This window comes from Balearica regulorum, chromosome 10 (assembly GCF_011004875.1).
Source record: "Balearica regulorum gibbericeps isolate bBalReg1 chromosome 10, bBalReg1.pri, whole genome shotgun sequence".
Lineage (NCBI taxonomy): Eukaryota > Metazoa > Chordata > Aves > Gruiformes > Gruidae > Balearica > Balearica regulorum.
Genome location: NC_046193.1, coordinates 13,704,102 through 13,722,087, shown reverse-complemented (window position 1 = coordinate 13,722,087; position 17,986 = coordinate 13,704,102). Strand labels below are relative to the sequence as shown.

The 17,986-nt window shown below is 47.3% G+C and overlaps 1 protein-coding gene across 4 annotated transcripts in view; it reads right to left on the bottom strand.

Moving 5' to 3' along the window:
- Positions 1 to 401: 401 nt before the first annotated feature.
- The window catches only part of PLXNB1 (plexin B1), a 76,424-nt gene continuing 58,839 nt past the window's right edge, over positions 402 to 17,986 (bottom strand). For all 4 annotated transcript variants that reach the window (XM_075762170.1, XM_075762168.1, XM_075762169.1 and 1 more), the window contains 22 exons: positions 17,048 to 17,153; positions 15,288 to 15,424; positions 14,485 to 14,661; positions 14,121 to 14,289; positions 12,746 to 12,988; positions 11,228 to 11,404; positions 10,743 to 10,891; positions 10,263 to 10,363; positions 9,243 to 9,460; positions 8,873 to 9,051; positions 8,060 to 8,126; positions 7,329 to 7,475; positions 6,671 to 6,848; positions 5,688 to 5,791; positions 4,970 to 5,054; positions 4,224 to 4,390; positions 3,006 to 3,166; positions 2,611 to 2,758; positions 1,841 to 1,905; positions 1,676 to 1,751; positions 1,270 to 1,344; positions 402 to 741 (listed from right to left, as the gene is read on the bottom strand). In XM_075762170.1, the coding sequence (XP_075618285.1) occupies positions 637 to 741; positions 1,270 to 1,344; positions 1,676 to 1,751; positions 1,841 to 1,905; positions 2,611 to 2,758; positions 3,006 to 3,166; positions 4,224 to 4,390; positions 4,970 to 5,054; positions 5,688 to 5,791; positions 6,671 to 6,848; positions 7,329 to 7,475; positions 8,060 to 8,126; positions 8,873 to 9,051; positions 9,243 to 9,460; positions 10,263 to 10,363; positions 10,743 to 10,891; positions 11,228 to 11,404; positions 12,746 to 12,988; positions 14,121 to 14,289; positions 14,485 to 14,661; positions 15,288 to 15,424; positions 17,048 to 17,153 (3,034 nt within the window). In that variant the 3' untranslated portion in view covers positions 402 to 636. The remainder of the gene's footprint in view (positions 742 to 1,269; positions 1,345 to 1,675; positions 1,752 to 1,840; positions 1,906 to 2,610; positions 2,759 to 3,005; positions 3,167 to 4,223; positions 4,391 to 4,969; positions 5,055 to 5,687; positions 5,792 to 6,670; positions 6,849 to 7,328; positions 7,476 to 8,059; positions 8,127 to 8,872; positions 9,052 to 9,242; positions 9,461 to 10,262; positions 10,364 to 10,742; positions 10,892 to 11,227; positions 11,405 to 12,745; positions 12,989 to 14,120; positions 14,290 to 14,484; positions 14,662 to 15,287; positions 15,425 to 17,047; positions 17,154 to 17,986) is intronic.

Genomic DNA, 17,986 nt, shown 5'->3' with positions numbered 1-17,986 from the left:
CGAGCTGTCAGAGACCAGAACACTGGGGAGCAAGAGACCTTCGCCATCAGACGCTCTCCCTTCTACATCCAACATCCAGAACCAGCGGGGACGTTGCTGCAAGGAGGTTTCTCGGGTGGAATACTGCAGGAGTGCTTGCTGGCCAGGGACAGAGGTTAGCACAGCTGTCGGCCTGGGGAAAACTTCCTGCGTCCCCACTGAAGTGACCGGCTGCAGCAGGGGAGTCTCCCAGCACTGGCAAGGGCACCCGTGCAAGGCCAAGGACTCCACAGACATGGTGCTCAGTGTTGTCACCTGGCTCTTCAACAACATTGTTTGGAAACTTGGCACATTCACATCTGTAGGAAGGAGCTGCGTGGTCTCCCTGACAGTCTGCCAGAGGAAACCTAAAGTTTGGGTGATTTTTTTTTTTTTTGTGTGTGTGTGTTTTGTTTTGCTTTTAAAAAGAAAAACCTGTAAAAAAATATTCTCTGAGATGCAAGGATGCTTGTACTTTGTACTGCCTTGGCCATCCCTGTTCATGTCACCCGTGGGTTCCTTGGAGAGTCTGGTTCCAATGGCAGCAGGACAGCCTGTGTATAGCTAGGACGAGCAGTGTCCCTGCTCAGCCAGGGGAGAGCAGTCTGTCTGCGCCTGTCACAAATCCGTGACTTTATTCTCCACAGCTGCCGCAATCTGTTGTAGTCTATATCCAAGCTGCATCTTCTGTGCCGTTGGGTCTTCTTCCAAGGCAGTAATGATCTGCAATGAGACAGAGCTCATGGACAGCCTTTCTCCAGCACACAACGCCATGCACAGTGGAGAGCCCCGAGCTAGAATCCAGCGTGCTCAAGACTAGAGTGGGTATGTAGTAATTCATCTCAAATTAGCCACAAAATAAGTATTCTAGATTCGTCCTAATAACTTATAAACTTTATAGTGTAAAAAGAATGCTAAACTTTTTGCATTAAAATGATATCTTTAGTAAATGAATCTGAACTAATTGCATCTCATTTTAAGTAGAGTATTTGGATATCGGCATCAAAAACGGAAGTGTACGTGAAATCCCAACAGCCTCCAATTTAGAGATAAGTCCTCTTTTGCGATTTCCTCCCTTTCTCTTTGATAAGAATAAAGCAAACTTATGACATGGAAGTTATGCATGCCAATGAAACAATACACAGTGTTGTAATAGTCTGGCTGCTCTTCAGTTATTAATTTTTGGAGGTTTTTTGGGTGGATGGTAAAAGGAGAAGGGCACGTTTGTACCTGCTGAAAACACACACTCACCTGGTCATAGTACTTATTGATGTATTTGTACAATTCATGTAGAGCCACCAGGGAATTGAGGTCACCTGAGTAATTCTGAATAAGAGAGGAAGTTAGACAAAACCATGAGACACCAAACAATTGTTCTTCTAAGTTCTGTGTCCTCACAACTCAATAGGAAATGTGCCTGTTGCACAAAGCAACAGGAAAAGGAATTCACCACTAGTTCTTAGGGAAGGAAAAATCACTTGTACTCCTTGCTCTAAATCCTTGACTACATGTTTCTTTTCAGTGCTAGCGGGGCAGACCCTTGCCCTCCTGGTGGTGCCACAACTGCACACACAGCTGCAATATCTCATCCTTGCATTACTTTCTCTTAGATGCACAGGTGAGGGGCTAGGGTGACTTCTGAAATAATTTTATTTACCCGTGATAGCTCAGCCAGGGCAGAGTTCATCTCCTGGTCACTGGCAGAGATGGTCTGACGAATGTCCGCGTAATACCTACACAGTGGTACACAGGCAATTAGTGTATTGTCCCCCTAGCCGCCTCCTCACTGCTTACACTACGACTCCTCGTGTTCATTGCTTACCTTTCCACCATCTGCTTGTAGCGAGGAATGTCCCGGGCATAGAGCAGCTTATTGATTGGAGAATCCTTGAACATCCAAAACCAGAATTGATTACCAAAAGCTCCTTCACCATGCTGTGAACTAACCTTAGCGGGTAACACCATCACTGCTATTTTCTGTCATTCATTCATGAATTTTTCTCCTCTGCATGGAGGGGCACTTCAAATACCAGGCTCCCTTCTAGTAATGTGTCTGAGAAAGCATGAGATGTGTTGGTGAAGGGATCCCTAGTCCAGCTTTCCACTTGGAGCTGGGTGATCACCAGTGTGAGGTCACATTGGCTATGGCTTTGCATAGCTGATTCCTGAAATCCTCCAGAGATCCACCCATCCCATCTCTGGTGACCTGTGCAAGACTGTTCCACTCTCGGCACAGGGCGAGTAGTGGTGGTAAAAAGGTTTTCTAATGGCCAACCTGAACCTCTCAAGGTGAATCCTGTGACTTATGCTGTCTGCCACAGCCAGCTAGGGTTTAGCTCTGTCCCCTAAGTAGCTGTAAGCTGTAAATAAAGAGCACCCCTCAACAACTTCTTCTGTATGCTAAACAAAGTCAGCTCCTCCCTCCTCTCTTCACAGGAGTCCCCACCACTCTCCGATGCTCCAGTGGCACATGGGAGCAAGGATAGGCCTGGCCCATTGTCACAGCGGTGCTACGTAAATGTTATTACCTTCCTGGGACAGCACTGCTCAACTATCTGTGCCAACCATGCTCCTTTCTCCCCCTGTACTTACCCGCCCTAACTTATGGTCAGCTATTGTACAGGAGTCCATGAAGGTCTGCGCAATGACCAGGAGCACAGCATCCACGTTATCTGACGTCTGCACATCAAAAACAAACTGGGGATTCTTGATGATGTTGATCCAGAACCGCAGGGGCAAGCTGCAGAGAAGACAGAAGCGCAACAGGCTATCAGCAAGTAGGCAGCTATGGTGCTGAAAGATATTCTGCACATTTCTGCATCTCCCAGCTTTGCCCTCCGAGCAAAACCAGCTTTTCACACCATGCTCTGCTGCCTTGCACTCCCATTTTGCTCCTCCTCAGTAGGCAAAGGTGGCTGTCACTCTGCAAGTGATCAGCTCTGGACAGCCCAGCAGTGCCTCCTCCAGGGCCCACAGGAATGCCATACCTGTTTGTCTTCCAGATATGGATGGTCTCAGGGTCTGCGATCCCATAGTGCATCGCCTGCTCATCCAACAGGTCGAAGAAATATTTGACTGCCAGAGGGACGGGGCGGTTGGTACTGAGGATCACCTGGAACAAGTCATCCACAAACTTCTGCAGAGTGCCCTGTGGAGAGCCGAGCAGGACAGAGTCAGCACAGGCAGAGGAGAGCGGAGAGCCCAGGCCTCGCGCAGACACGAGGTTACCCTCTTCTACTCAGCAACTTCTGCTCGTTGGCCCACAGCTACTCCTCTCCACTGCACGGAGCAGCAGGAAAGGAGGCCCCAGTGGTTTCTGGAACAGAGGCCAGGGAGAAGCTCACGAACAAAGCAGAACGCATTGGGGGGTCAGATGTACTTGGAGCCACTGCACGTGACCAGGGTTGCTACAGGGGAGAGAGCTCACAGCACAGTGGGGTGGCACCGAACCGTAGAGACTGCCTAGTGGGGGGGCTGCTGGCTGCCAGCGGCTGCACTCAGCTGGACAGGAACAAGAAGGGCTTTCCTCAGCAGCAAGAGGAAGTTCAGCAAGTGTGGGAAGAACACAGGCACTGTCTGGCAAAGTGCCTGGGCTGTCCCTTGGGGAACGGTACTACTGCAAGCAGGGCACTGCTGGGGAACCTGGATGCCAAAAGTTGATCCTTTCTTGAGGACAGAGGAGAACAAGTTTTCCTGGGTCAATTTTTTAACAATGTCACGGAATAAAGCAAAAAGGAGAACGTGAGCAGGCGCTATGCCTGATTTATGACTGCAGCTGAATCTGTATACAGCTGGTGTGTACTATTAGCATCAGCTTGCTGCAGCAGGTAACAGGTCAGGCCTATCTTCTCGGCCCTGGGTGAGGCAGAAGGTGAGCAGACATGGCAGCCCAGCAGACACTGCTGCCAAAGAAACTGCTGCAAAACACAAGGAACCTGCTTTTTTCTGTGGGACACACAAGGACAAACATGGGGTGGACACAGGGATAAAACCATTTCTCACTCTCCTAGAGGCTCTGCAAAACTTAACCCAATAGTAGGAGCAGAAGTTTGGCACTGCAGTGCTGGGATTGGAGGGGAAACAACCAGCACGTGCATCAAACCAGGCAAAGGGGCTCTTCATCTTCACACACATCCCTGCAACCTGTGGGGGGATACGAAGGAAGGCAAGATCCCAAGCACGACACAATCTGTGCTGCTTCTCACCTTCATTGAGAGTAGACGTGTCAGATAGATCTCCGGGATTGCCTTGGCTCGCTCCCGATCTCTTAAGCTCCCACGCCGATGCTTGGGAAGCTCTGGCTCTTCTGTTGGTTTTACCAGGTGCCAAAGTTTGATCCCACCTTCATCTGCATCTTCCAGCATTGGTGTTTCTAAAACAAGCAATTGTTTACAGATGAGCATCAGTTCTGTCACAGTAGAGCTTGGCCAGGTGAGCCCCAAAGAAGCATGATTTCACAGTACAACAGAAACACAAATAGGAAGGAACCTCTGGAGGCCTCCATCCAGCCTTCTGCACAGAGTACAACTGTTATTAGCACTACAGCAGGTTGCCTTTGTCCACCCAAAACCTTCAAGGAGTATCAGGAGTATCCACGGAGCTGTTCGCTCTGCCAGGCAGTAAGGTGACATCTGGCATCCCATCACCACCCTCGGGCCATGCTCAGCACCTGAGGCTATTAAGAGTCCTACAAGTTGCAGACTGCACTCAGCCCTAGAAAATTGTGCTTATCCTGCATTTTCATGCCCAGCCTGGCTTCCCTCTGCTCTTACACTCTCTTGCTTTTCTCTCATCTCACCTGCCCAAGCTTTCAGTTTCCTGACACTCCTACGAGGGTCCAAATCACGTATCAGCCTTCTATAGCAGCATAAAGCTGGGGCTATGGCGAGAGACTTGTCTCACTAACTGGCAAGTGCTATAAAATCATTTTATGAGAACAGGACAAACTCACTCTCTCCTGGGATGTAATCCTGATTCTCCCTATGGATGTGCTTGGTCAGGCGTGGGACCAGTGCTACTGTTGCTCCATCAGGCACCTGCACACAAGCAAAAAAATCAACATTTAAACAAATGATACATTTCTCATCAGCATAACAGGCAGGTGGTTGTAGACCAAACCAGACTGTACCATTACTAGAATTAGGGACAGAAACAGGGATTTTGATGCATCATCACTGTCTTTCCTGATGGTGGGAGAATCTTGTTTGTATCAATTAGAAAAATGATGTGCAGAGTACAATGAAGATGTGAATGACCTCAGTCTCTGAGTATTAACATCTAGAACATGTTGCAGCAAGGTATGATGCACTGCAAGGTAGTTAAAAAAACCCCTCTTTCCACTCCTAGAAGCTACTTCGCATCACCTACTGATTTGGACTGGAACATTAGCAGATCCAGCAGCATCACCTTCATTGCAACAGCCACCAGGAATGAACTTGTGTGTCTCCTTCCAAGCTCTACACTTGCCCACATCTCAGTATGGGTTAAGGAGGGGGCTATGCTTGTTGAAGTCAGAGTGCAGGCCACAGCACTGACTTAAATTGAATATACTGCTGCAAGAAAGCTCCAGTCTTTTGACAGTGATTCACCAGGAGGCCAGAGCCACAAATAGAGCATAGCAGTGTGTAGAAGATGAGGAGAGGCAAGGCAACGGTAGACTGAGTTCTGACCTTGTAATGCTGAAGCGTGTTCAGGCGTTTCCAAGTTCCTTGAACAACAGATGTCACATCCTCATCGGACAGTATCAGATGACCTGCCAGCCCTGATCTCCACTCTACAGCCATTAAAACACAGAAAATGAAGAGATAAACTGTTACTTTGAGGCATCTCTGAAGTCTGCTGTGCTTCATCTTGGTTGACCTTGTTACACATCCACTGATGGTCGTCAACCTTTACCCATGCTATTTCACAGACAACATAACCTCAGCAAGTGCCTGCAACAACGCTGAGTCCTGCAGTCGCAGGACAGTGTCTCTGAGCGCAGGGGCAGGTGGCCTCATGGCCTCCCAGGTTCCACTCGCCCAGTTCCTACAAATTCTGTCAGCTGGTGACTCTTCAACTAGGTGATTAAAACTGTAAACATGCACCCATAGTCCTTACTATCTACTATTCCCCCAGTACCCACTCATCTATAAATGTCACCACTATTCAGCAACAGCCAAAGGAAGAAGATGGAAAAACGAGTGGTTTCCCCTCACAATGTTAGTCCTACCTTTCATTATCCACTGTGGGAAAAATCCTCCCTGACACGCATTACTGAGACGCTGCCATTGACTTTACTTGCAGGAAGAGCCAGTCTATGACTATAGCGTCTCTGTGCTGCATTTAAGTTGTCCTCCCCTCCTACACGTTCTCCATGTTGTTTTTCCTACTTCCCCTTGCCCAAGCCATTGCCATGGTCCAAGTCTGGCAAAGAACACCATGAAATGGAAGGGGCTGGACCCAGCTGCTTCTTTCCCACCCCTGCCTCTTGCCATTAGCCTCTTTCCTGCATCATGCCCTGTAGGGTATGGCCAGAGCACAAGATCCTTGGTCAGTGACTCTGCACACTCAGCAGAGAATGACAAACGTGCATGGCAGGGTGCTGCACAGACAGCAGACAACCACTCTTCCACTTCCTCACTGAGTTTTGGCACCAAGCAGTTCTGCTCACCAAGGTCCAGGGTGTCTGGGTCTGGTCGGTGACAGTATGGCGTCCCTTTGTAGATCTGATCCAGGATTTTCTCCTTCACCTGTGTTATGGTGTCACAGTCTAGCACTTTTGCTGAAATCCCTTGGGAGTCCTCTGCCCCTGCTGCAGCAACTCCTGCTTGCGTCAAAGCATTTAAGGTCTGGGGAAGAAAAGAAAAGGTCACAGCTACTCAGCTGATAAGATTACATCTGACACATTTACACCTTTGATGGTTGGCATTAAGGCAAGTTAATAGCTTGTCCTTTCACTGGAAGAGTTTCAGAAAAGACAACATCACAGATGTTAAACACCCTGTTCCCAGTCTCATGTCAAGAGCTGGAAGCCAGTTCAACAGTGTTGAGGAGAGACTTCCATGTGCCATCAGCAATTTCATCCCCTTATTTCCAGAAGAGAGCACAGCACATACACCAGATTACTGTGGCTATGGCTCCTATCAGCCTAGGGCAAAAGTGCCTGATTTAGCAAAGCTCTTGTTCATCTATGGAATTGTGCTGCTGGGATAAACCTGGCTCCCAGGAGACAGCGGCGGGACGCTGCACTTCTGCCTCAATAACAGGAGCAAGGACATTCAGCCCTGTGCACCAGAGAGCCCAGAGGGAACGAAAGATTTGGCGCTTACCAGAGTCCGGTACTCCAGGTCCTCTCTCAAGAGGCGGTTGTCATTCAGGGTATATTTGGCTTTTCCTGTCACCCAGTCAACTGGCCCTTTGTCCACCTGGTGCTTGATTCCTCGAAACAGCATGTAAAGGGGCTCCCCAACAGAATCCTGGCACAGAAAGGAAGGAGTTTCACCTGAGAGAAATTCAGCTTGTTCCTCCCAGCAGAGCCCAACGACTTGGAAACACAGACACCCAAGCAGAGGAGGAGCAGGACTGAGGATACAGCAGCCAAGCCACGGCAGGCAAAGACAGAGCCTCTGCCAACAACAGCTCCTGCTCCATGTGCAGGGAGACTGCGTGGGCCAACTACCAGGTGGATGCACAAACCAAGGCATTGCTCTGCCTCTGTGTCACTAATCTTAGAGACTCTCCTTGCCATCACCTCTCCAGGAAAGAGATTAGATCAGAATCTGTCCTCCCCATGCACAGACCAGCCTATGGCCAGCATGTCTCAAGATAAAGGAGCTATGCTGAGCCCTCCATGATCTGGCGAGACATCCTGGAGACAATGAGTAGTTTTAATGCTGATTTAAGCATCCCTGTCCCCAGTGAACAGCACAGCTCTCCCATTTCCCACCCTGACATACAGGATGACTCAGGCACTATTTCAGCCACGAGTGAGGCACAAAGCAAAGCTGTGCTGCCTCCCCTCTTTTGGCCCCTCTACAGCCCAAAGGGACAAAGAGCTCACCCTCACAAATGCGTACAGGCAGATGGACATCCAGTTGGTTAACAGCTTCTCTACCACCGTTTCTGTCCTGAAAGAGAGCATGAGGTTGGTCACAGGAATATGGTGCAGAGCAGGGAGGGGTTTGGAGATAAAGATCACTCCCCTTGAGAAAACACGTTAAACAGTGATACCGAATCAAAGGGGAAAAAAAACAAAAACAAAACAAAAAAAGACTTCAGAGACCAGTAAGGTTAGTGCTTTTGCTACCACTTATTTGAGGCACTTTTCAGCCTGAAGGAGGCACCAAATTACAGAAGTAGAGAGACAAGCAAGCAGGGGACAGAGGAAAGCCTCTGGTAGGTCTCAAACAAGGGAAATTTGTTCAGATCAGAAGGATGGACCAGATAAGAGGCTAATGGGGATCCGAACACAGGACAAATTTCAGTTTAGCTTCCAAACTGTGAGCGCAGGGACCTCTAATCAGCAAAGTGAGATTAGCAAACTTGGCAAAGCCCTTGTACCTGAACACAAGGAGAGAATTAATGTACAGCAGCTTCAAAAGAAGAGGAATTTGGGGTGGGCAACTCCAGCTTCCTACTCTTTTCACACCTTTCCTGCTATACTCCCTTGCCAATTGTAAGGACTGGAGAGAGGGGCATCATTGTTACTGGTTCCTCCCGTTTGATGCATGTTGTCTGGACACACACTGGTCTTAGAGCTGCAGCTCGTGCCGTGATGTTATCCTACTCACAGGAGTTTCAGAGCTTGCCAGCTGGGCAGAAAGGCTCTGTTCCCTTGGGTAGCTTGCAGTGGGACCATGGCTGGTTCACTCACCTCCGCAGCATCAGCTTGGGATTCTTGGCCACATACTGCTCTACAAGGTCATTCAGAAGTGTTTTGAGGATGTCAGTGAAGTACTCCAGCTTCCCATGCAGCGACACGGTAAGCAACGATGCCACATAGGCCCGGTCTCTTGGAGAGAAAGTGCGCTGGATTTCCAAAGTGTGGATGAACTGGTGGGGAGAGACAAGCAGTCAATCTGCTGAAAACAAGGCAGTCACAGCTACTGGCTCTTGGAAGAAGTGGTGCTGCAGGGAGTGATTCGGGAATGAACTGTAACAGACACTGCCCGCTTCCTGCCACCAGCTGCCAGTAAGGTGGCCCTGACCCCACTGCAGGCTGTAAGCAGGGAGAGGGGCATTACCTTGGTGAGGAAGAGTTTGCTGTTGAGCAGGTTGGAGAGCTGGACCAAGCCCTGCTCCACAGTTTGTCGCCGACACTCAGGGATGTCCAGGTCCCTTTGCAGTGGTGATTCACGGTGACCCGGGAAGAAAATACGCTCTGCATAGGACTTGTAGTCCAAAAAGGGGATTCCTGTGCCCACAAGGTCACTTGTGAGGTCCATCATCTCAGTCATCAGGTCTGAGGAAAAGGAAATGCCCATAAGGTTGACTATGATCACACAACTGATGGAGCAGAGCATGAGGTGAGTGCAGGAACTAGGGCCAGCAGGATGGGACTGAGGATGAAGAAGGATGTTTCCTGTCAGGAAGGGGCACGTTGGGGTCCCATTGCTTGAACATTTAAAACTAGACCAGGCACTGGGAGAAAGTGCATGAGGAAACCTCCAGCCTTGGGGAGGAACCAGAAGGTGAATTTGGTGATTATTCTCCTTTACAGTCAGGGGCTGGCTTCCAGTTTTATAAAGAGGAAGCCACTGTTCAGCCCAGATCTGTGGCCTACATTAGAGATCTCCTGCTTCTCACTGCTTCCCACATCAGTTGGAGATTACAGCCTGAGTCGCCTGCACAGTTTCAGAGCCCCAGGTCTCCCACACAAGGGTTCACTGCCCTAAGTACTGAAGTACAAGGTTTGTGGGCCCAGAACATGGTGTCTAATTCAACTTGCCCTACACAAAGACTGGACTAGCTGTCCTTAAGATCTCTCGAAGTGTGCTGTCCTGACCTTTAGTTCTTCATCTGAGTCTGGAGAAGGAACTGGAGAATCAGAGGGGTCTCTGTATAGATCACTGTGCTCTGAATTGAAGAGAAGAATTAAAAATGAAAGAATTTGGCTCAATGTTTCAATGTATCAGCACAAGATAAAGTTTTTGCCTGTTCTGAGCTACCCAAGCAAGTATGCAGGAACGGAAAGAGAAGTAGGGCTGAAAGTGATTCTTCAAGCTTCCCTGAAGCTGCAAGAACATAACAGCTCCATGACTGACCTGTGAATTCTTTTTTGCATCTGTCCCGAACACTTGTTTCCAGATTTTCCAGCTGGATTTGAACTTTCTTGTAATCCCTCAGAGCCTGTTTGCTCTTCCTCCTGCAATAAGAAGCAGAATTGTTCCTAGTGGCCCTAGCCCAGGGATTGTCCTTGCCAACTGTTGTTTTGCTGCCAAGGGCTGTAGGGAAATTGGTATTGAGGTGATTTCTACTCAATATCCTCTTCCCAGGATACCAGTGTCCTGTAAACTAGATGTGTCTCTTGGAGCACCCATTAGGTGTGGGCTCTGAATGAACCACAGTGCAGGCTGGGACCAGCAGGTACAACATGCCTCACACAACACCAGAGGCTCAGAATTTGGCACAAAATAAAGAAAACTGGGACCTTGTTTAGACCCAAGATGTATGCACTTGGCCATATCCACTGAATAATGTTGTAGAGGAACTGAAATATCTCATACAATGCCAGAGTTTCTTACCTGTATATGAAGACGATGACCAGAACGATCAGTGCCACAAAGGATGCACCAACACCCAAGCCAATCTGTGCCTCCAGCGGGAAGGTGAGCTGGCTTTCTGTGTCATACTGCACTCGGCCCAGGAGAAAGTTCAGGTTTCCCATCTGTACCTGTGTAGAAAAGCATGTGCCATGGCATAAGCTCAGTGCAGCAATGAAACGCAAAGCCACAGAGCTTCTCCAGAATGGGTACAAGTGGCATACAGCTCTCTAGCAAAGCTGTCCCACAGCAAACTCCTGAACCCAGCTATACCATTTGCTTTCAGGCAATGTTTGGGACACAAGAATAGAGTTGAGAACAAGAGCAGCTCCTTGCCACTCCTGGTACCTCCCCTGTCCCCCACCAGGGCTTTTGTCTTCTCTTCCCATCCCTCTCCCTGCCTCCACCAGTACTTCTTGCTTGTGCTTCAAATGACCGGATTTCTTGCGGCGTGGCTGATTGCCTACCGTGAACTCCGGGAGCAAGTCTGTGCCCTCCCGCTTCGTGCGGTGCCGTGGAGCTGGCTGTTCAGAGGGAGGCTCACAGTAGAGATGATTCCTTGTTAGTGTCTTCACCACACAGATTCCTTCCCCAATCATAGCCATAACTTCATCCTTGGAAATAGCCAGATCTAGATTTTCCCCCTGGAACAGATGTGGAACAGCATACCAAATTGGGAAAAACACACCTCTGCATTTCCATGGCTCCAGAGAAGATGGAGGAGACCAACACCATCGGATGAAAGAAGCCTTTTTTCTTCTCTGACTAGACTCGCATCTGAATTGGCTGCAGAAGTTCATTTTGTAAGCTAAAAAAATTCACTTGCACACAATTTATAGTTTTAGGACCTGCACCATGCTGCATAAGTACAGTTATAAATAGCCTGTCTTCTTAAGGCTCTTCAGCCACAGCACAACTAAGCTCAGCTCTTCACTCTGTGTGTACATGCGTATACATACACACAACATGTATATGTTTAAAAAGGTAGTTTCATGTCAGTTAACCTAAGCACTCAGGTGAGTCAATCAATGCCTGTCAAAGGTGAACACGTTTATGGTATTGTTCTTATCTGCTACACAAATCTACTTTAATTTTTGAGGATTAAGAATTTGTTGTTTGCTTTTTTTAATAAAACCATGCTGACTAATGTTAATTACATTTTTATGTTTAAATGCTTTTTAAGCTGAATCCTGCAGCAGCTTTTTCATGCTTTTGCCCAGAGCTCTGAGTATTCTGACAGGTTGGTAGATCAACCTCCTTGCTGTTTGAAAGCTTGCATCTTGTTAGTTCTCCTTCAGTCTTCTCAAATTGCCCTACTTCTCCAAGATGCATTCAATACCAACAGCAGCAGTCTAGACATTTCCAGACTAGTACATCCTCACAGTTTTTACTCATATGTCAAAAAAGAGCAACTGGAGAAAGTGCATCTCCAGCTGCAGGCATTAACTTTCTTAATGAGTACTGGACTAGAAAGTACCTTTCCATACAAAGAAATATCTCAGATTTTTCTTGCACGTACAGAAAAAACATTGGCCATTCTGCCTCTCTGTATCGTCTTTAAAGTGTGATTTTCCTACCTCTAGTAACAGGACTTCCCTGCTGCCAGGATTATTTTATTCCTAAGTTACTTCTAGAGGAATCTTAAGAAGTTATGAAAAAGCTAGCAGCTGAGAATAGGATGTGGGGTTTATTTAGTACTAATATCTCATCTACAAATGGTTTATTAGGATCAAAAATAAAAAAGCATGGCAGTTTCCACAAGCCCTGTGAAGCCCTTAATGATTTATGGGCTCAAGGGCTTTTTTGATGCACTTTTTTCCCCTCTTAAGTACCATTTCTCATAGGCCAAAGTAGATGTGCTGTGACAGGTTGCAAGCCTGTCAAATGGCTTAAAAGCTTGGATGCTGCATGATACCAATTTGAAACACTCAGGTTAGAAACAACTTTGTACAAGGAACATCATTTACACCTAGTTTTTGTGTTACCTCCACAGAGATGACGCTTCCTGGCTTGTGACGATATGGTTTGGCAGGGTCTTCAGCATTCAATGGTTTTAGGATGGGGTTGACTTCGTAAGAGAAGGGCATGGGATGCAGTGAGTTGAAATCAAAGCTCAGATTATCCAGAATAAATTCCAGTTTGACATGGACACTCCGCAACAGCAGGTTAATGGCTGGAGTTTTGCACAGGATCAGGTAGGAGGAGTTAACAAGACATGGTTCTTCAAACTAAATGTGAAAGGCAAAAGACATGTCAGTAGTGAAACACTAATGCTTGTCCTGCAGCTTTGCAATAGTTCCCAACCTTTAGCGATCTGGGGCCAGTCTGCATTCCTCTCATCTGGAGCAACGCCAGAGGAATTCTCCTTAATTGCACAGGGAAAAATCCAAGATCTGTGGAAATCCCCATGTTCCTCTAAAGAAAGTTTTCACAGCGCTGGATTTGTTGCACATACCCAGGTCTCAGCAGTGAGAATGAGCTCTGAAATTCCCTTGGCAGCAAATTCTGGAGAGGCATCAGCTTTATATCTCCATACTCTGACAGAATGGGACCAAAGACCTTGAGTGCAAGGCTGATTTCCTAGCCTGAATGCTTCTGTGAAAGAAGCATTCCTTTGTCCGGTAGGATATGTTTTATATGTTTGGTGAAAGCATTAGAGTCAACTTTTTTTTTTCTCCCCTACAGCCACAAATGCCTTCTAAGAACATAGGTAAAACCAGCTATTATTGATGCATGTGCATCAGGAGCATATAGTCCCAGTTTAATGTACAGGAAGCCCTCCGTCATTTGCACTAATAATGCAAATCCTTCTTGTACTTTGGCTGCCAAACATCCTCTACCTCTGCAAATTCTGCTGCATGCTTTTGACCTCGATGATCACATCAATACCTCTGTAGTGACACTGGCAGCAGGAGAGCAGAAATGTTGGTGGAACTAGTAATTTCACTGAACTCTGCCTGGTTTTGTATCTCACAGTGAAAGAGAGCCCAGGGGCTATAGAGATGGACTGAACTGTGCAAAAGGAAGAGTCTGGAGCATGGACCTGCTGAGCCACACACCTCTCTGGCTCAGCTGTAGATTTCTTTATCTCCACACTGCTGCCCTGCTGTTTCTGTCCCACATCACAATTCCTGCACATCTCTAAGCAGAGGCAGACCCAACTCATGGAAATGTTCGTAAAAGTGCTTAACCTCTCAGTCTGGCAGAGAACACTTCCACTTGGCCAAGACTGTTGGTACGAGCCAAGCAGATAAGAGCGAGTTGGGGGGGAAAAGCCCTAGGGACAGAGAGTCCACCTCTCCAAGGCAGCACATCAACTTTTATGCACCCTCAGCTCCACCGAGCACTTTGCCACGCTACCTGCTGGACACTGCACAGAGCATCCTCGGGGCACTCTGTGTCTGGGATGATTCTGCGCCATCGTCCCAGTCCTCGGCGCCGGCGTTCAGATGGAGAAACCGTAACTCGGATCTTCGGTTTCTGTACAACATCCAAGTTGTATCCATGAACTCTGAGCACTCTCCCTCCACTGAAAGAGAAAAGTAGCTGATCTCACCCACCTATTATTCACTAGCTCCATCTTGCCCATGCTTCCACCCTTCTGCTTATGCTCACTCCTACAAGCCTGGCTTTACTCCAAAGCGCAACTTAAACAGTTGCCATTGGTGCCGTAGTACCTGCCTCACCACACAGCCCTAGGGAAGGTGCACTTGAGTCTTTCTACCTGAGGAAGCTTTTAGGTGGTTCTGCAAAAGTGATGTTGGGATCCAGAGTATATCTGAAGAGGGATCCTTCCAGTCTCCGCTCTTGATCCCCATATTTGATAGTGACTGGGAGTTCTGCAGACACATTGCTGGGACTTGTCTGGCATGTCAACTGATCCTCCGTCATCTCAGAGAGGCTTGGAGAGACAGAAGAGAGAACAAGGGATTAACACAGCCACTGCAGAGACAGATTCTATAGTTCGATGCCTTGCTCTTTGCAGACCATCTGCAAACCTCTTCTGGCATTTCCCTAAATTTAATGCTGAATGTCTTGTGCCTTATCTAAGCAAGCAACAATTGCTGGGCAGTTGTCAGTGAGCAGCACGTGGACAAAAAGCAGGTACAGCCACTGTCCAGACTGAAGAGACTGGAAGCATGCTACCAAGGCATGAGCACCTTCTCACCAGCAGTGCTGTCAGGTGTACGTGTCCCAGGACGTGAGAGAACAAGCAGCTCTTAGTGTTAGTCTGCAGGAGCCAACTGCAGTTCCCCATCAGCAAAAGCAGAGCTGTCAGGATGGGGTATAGTCCTGTCAAGAGACACGCAGAACAGAGGCCATGTAGCACCATTCATGTCCAAGGGAACATGGGCAGAGGTGTAAGATGGTCACAGTTGCTGCCATGACCCTCAAGGGGAGAATCTCCTGAACGCAGAGGAGAGCAGAGCTCCAACAGCCTGTGCTAAAGGCTGAGCCAGGCAGCATCACACTCTGCAGGGCTCTGGGAAGGACCCAGGGCAGCGCACAGCCAGGCTCTCATCTTACATGTGGCAAGGGAGGTCTCCAAGCAGGACACTGATCTCATTAGGATGCCCAGTCAGCAGCTTTGAGCCCAGAAGGGTAAGGCAGGTTCCTCCCGCTTTGGGGCCCTGGGTTGGAACAATGGATTTCAGCTCTGGGTTCTAGAAGAGGGGAGAGAAGAAAAAAAAGAAACAAAGGAAAAAAAGGAGGTGAGTGACAAGGACCTCAACAGACAAGGCAAGGAAAGAAAACAGCAGAACATGTTCAGTGCCCTCCAGTGCTCTGAAAATAGAAGCTATAGATCCCAATCACAGGCAGGCCTCAGCTAGGCTCCAGCAGTCACCTCACAGAGCAGAGGCAACAGAGCAGGGATCAATCACACCGACAAGAACCGTGAATCGGGGATCAGCCTTTCCACAGACGGCAAAAGACAGATGGATGCTGCAAACAGCAGAGCTGTGAGCCTCACACACAAACCCTAGGATTAACAGTTCAAAGGGATTGTTCAGATCAGTAACTGGATTAATAACTCAGGTTAGGAAAAACAAGGTAGCAAATAAATTGTCTGTTTGTCTACTAGATGAGGAGATTACCAGCAGGGAGCCCTAAGAATTTGCGTTGAGAGCTGTGCTGTTAAACATACTTGTATGTCACCTGGAAAGGGGAAATAAAATTTGATAAATTATTCAGAGTAAGAAAAATTCAGTACTGCTGAGGAGCTGCAGCAAAATTTAGAGGAACCAGGCAGAGTGGCACAACTAAGTCACTGCTGATAAATGAAGAGCAAGACACGTGAAGTGAGAAGGAGCAGGAAGACTACAACAAAAAAACAACCCAATCATATGTACACAGTTGTGAGTTTTGAAATAGCTTCTGCCCATTCAAGAGTGCTTTGGTATCTATAACAACTCTACCAGCTCTAAGCACAGATCTCAGCAAAAACACACTAAGTGGTAGGAATTCCTGGGAAGAGAATCAAGAAAAAAAGATTTTTATGCCACAGTAAAAATTCCTTTTACACTTGCATCTTGAACATAATATGCAATTCTCATCACCCTGCCTGAAAATGCTGATAATAGAACCAAAACCAAGAGAAGAGCGACAAGCACAATCCAGTATATACAATGCACAAAATGGAATAGCCAAAGAGACTTGTCAGGTAGCTCTTTCCCCTTCCCTTGGGAGAGGGAGACATGCAGTTAGGTACATAACTTGTAAGTTGCACAGCAAGGATGAAAGTGAATAATTGTATCTAAAAACTACTTAAATATTTTATTTCATAGTTACTGGGTTCAAGATATCAAAGGGCTATCAGAAACATGTTTAAAAATAATAGGAAACTGTTCTCCATACAATACATAGTAACTTTGGACTTATTGCCAGTAGCTGCTGAAGGTCAGAAGCTAAAAGTGTGTTCATGCAGCAATTTGCAAATTAATAAAAGGAAAGTCATAAGTCTTAGTAAGATGTTAAGTCATCAAAAAAAAAAAAATCTCCAAGCCAGAAAGGTACCCTAGTACCCTGTAGTCACTAGACTACAGAATCTTTAGTATTACCCAGTACAGCTGTTCTTATAATCTAAAGAGGGGAGAAGAAAGAAAAAAAAACCCAAAACAACCAAAAACCCCCCAAATCCACCACACAACACAAACACCAGAAAAATCAGATAAAAATACCAGCAACAAGTGCCTGGTTGAGTCCCACAAGTTCATGCAATAGACAGCCATTTAGCAGAGATACTGAAAGAACAGGGAGAGGTATTAAAGAAGCAATAGTTATGCTACCTGATAGGTGAAAACATGTCCAGAAACTCCACGTCCTCCTCCAGGCACTTCCACCACAATGTGCCCAAATCTCTCTGTCCAGCTCCCGCCAGTGACGCATACGATACTGCAGGGCAATCCAAGAACAGCGTCACACCATGGAAGAGCAGATGAGCTGTATCCGTTGCATCATGTCCTAAAACCATCTTGCAACCACAGCTCCCTTCTTTCAGCCTTATCACATTCTCAGAGTATATAACTGAACATTGAGAAATACCTTTAAAAGCTGGATTAGATGCAGCAGAAAAAAGCAGGAGGTGGTTCCAAACAGGCCCACCCTATCTAAGATTATTCTTTTGGGGACAAGACAGGATGAAGCCCACTGTATCACAGGTACACAGAGTCCAAGAACTCTGCTATTGTCCTGAGGTGATCAAATCAGTCACATCTGGAGTGACCCCAGGCTAGCAGTGGTCAATCCACACATTAGCGCTGTGTCTGATGCAGAAAACTCAAGACTGTAGGTTTAGCTGGCACTGGTCTTCAGCCTCTGGGACCAGCCAGTCTCCCCGATCTGCACAACCCATTCTTCCCAGCCCTTTTTCCAGCCATAATTTGTTATGGGAGATGCTGACAAGGTGACAAGTCAGACTGTACTTAGAACAGGGCAGCAAGGAATCCCATGTTATACCATTGATTTGTTAACAGAAAAACTACTCTGCAGGAGACTTCCCAGCCTTCCTCCATAGTAGGAGATTAATTTTGTCTGGGCCTTGCTCAGGAGTGGGTTCCAGGTTCACAGCTATATCCCCTCAACCAAAGAGGCTCAGGAATTTGCACTTAGGCAGTGCAGTCCCAAGCCAGGACCCTGTGATGCCAGCTGATTTACAGATACAGAACAAAGACAGTGCTAACCCCAGAAAGATTATGCTCTAATTCTAGGATGAAAACAGAAAGCAG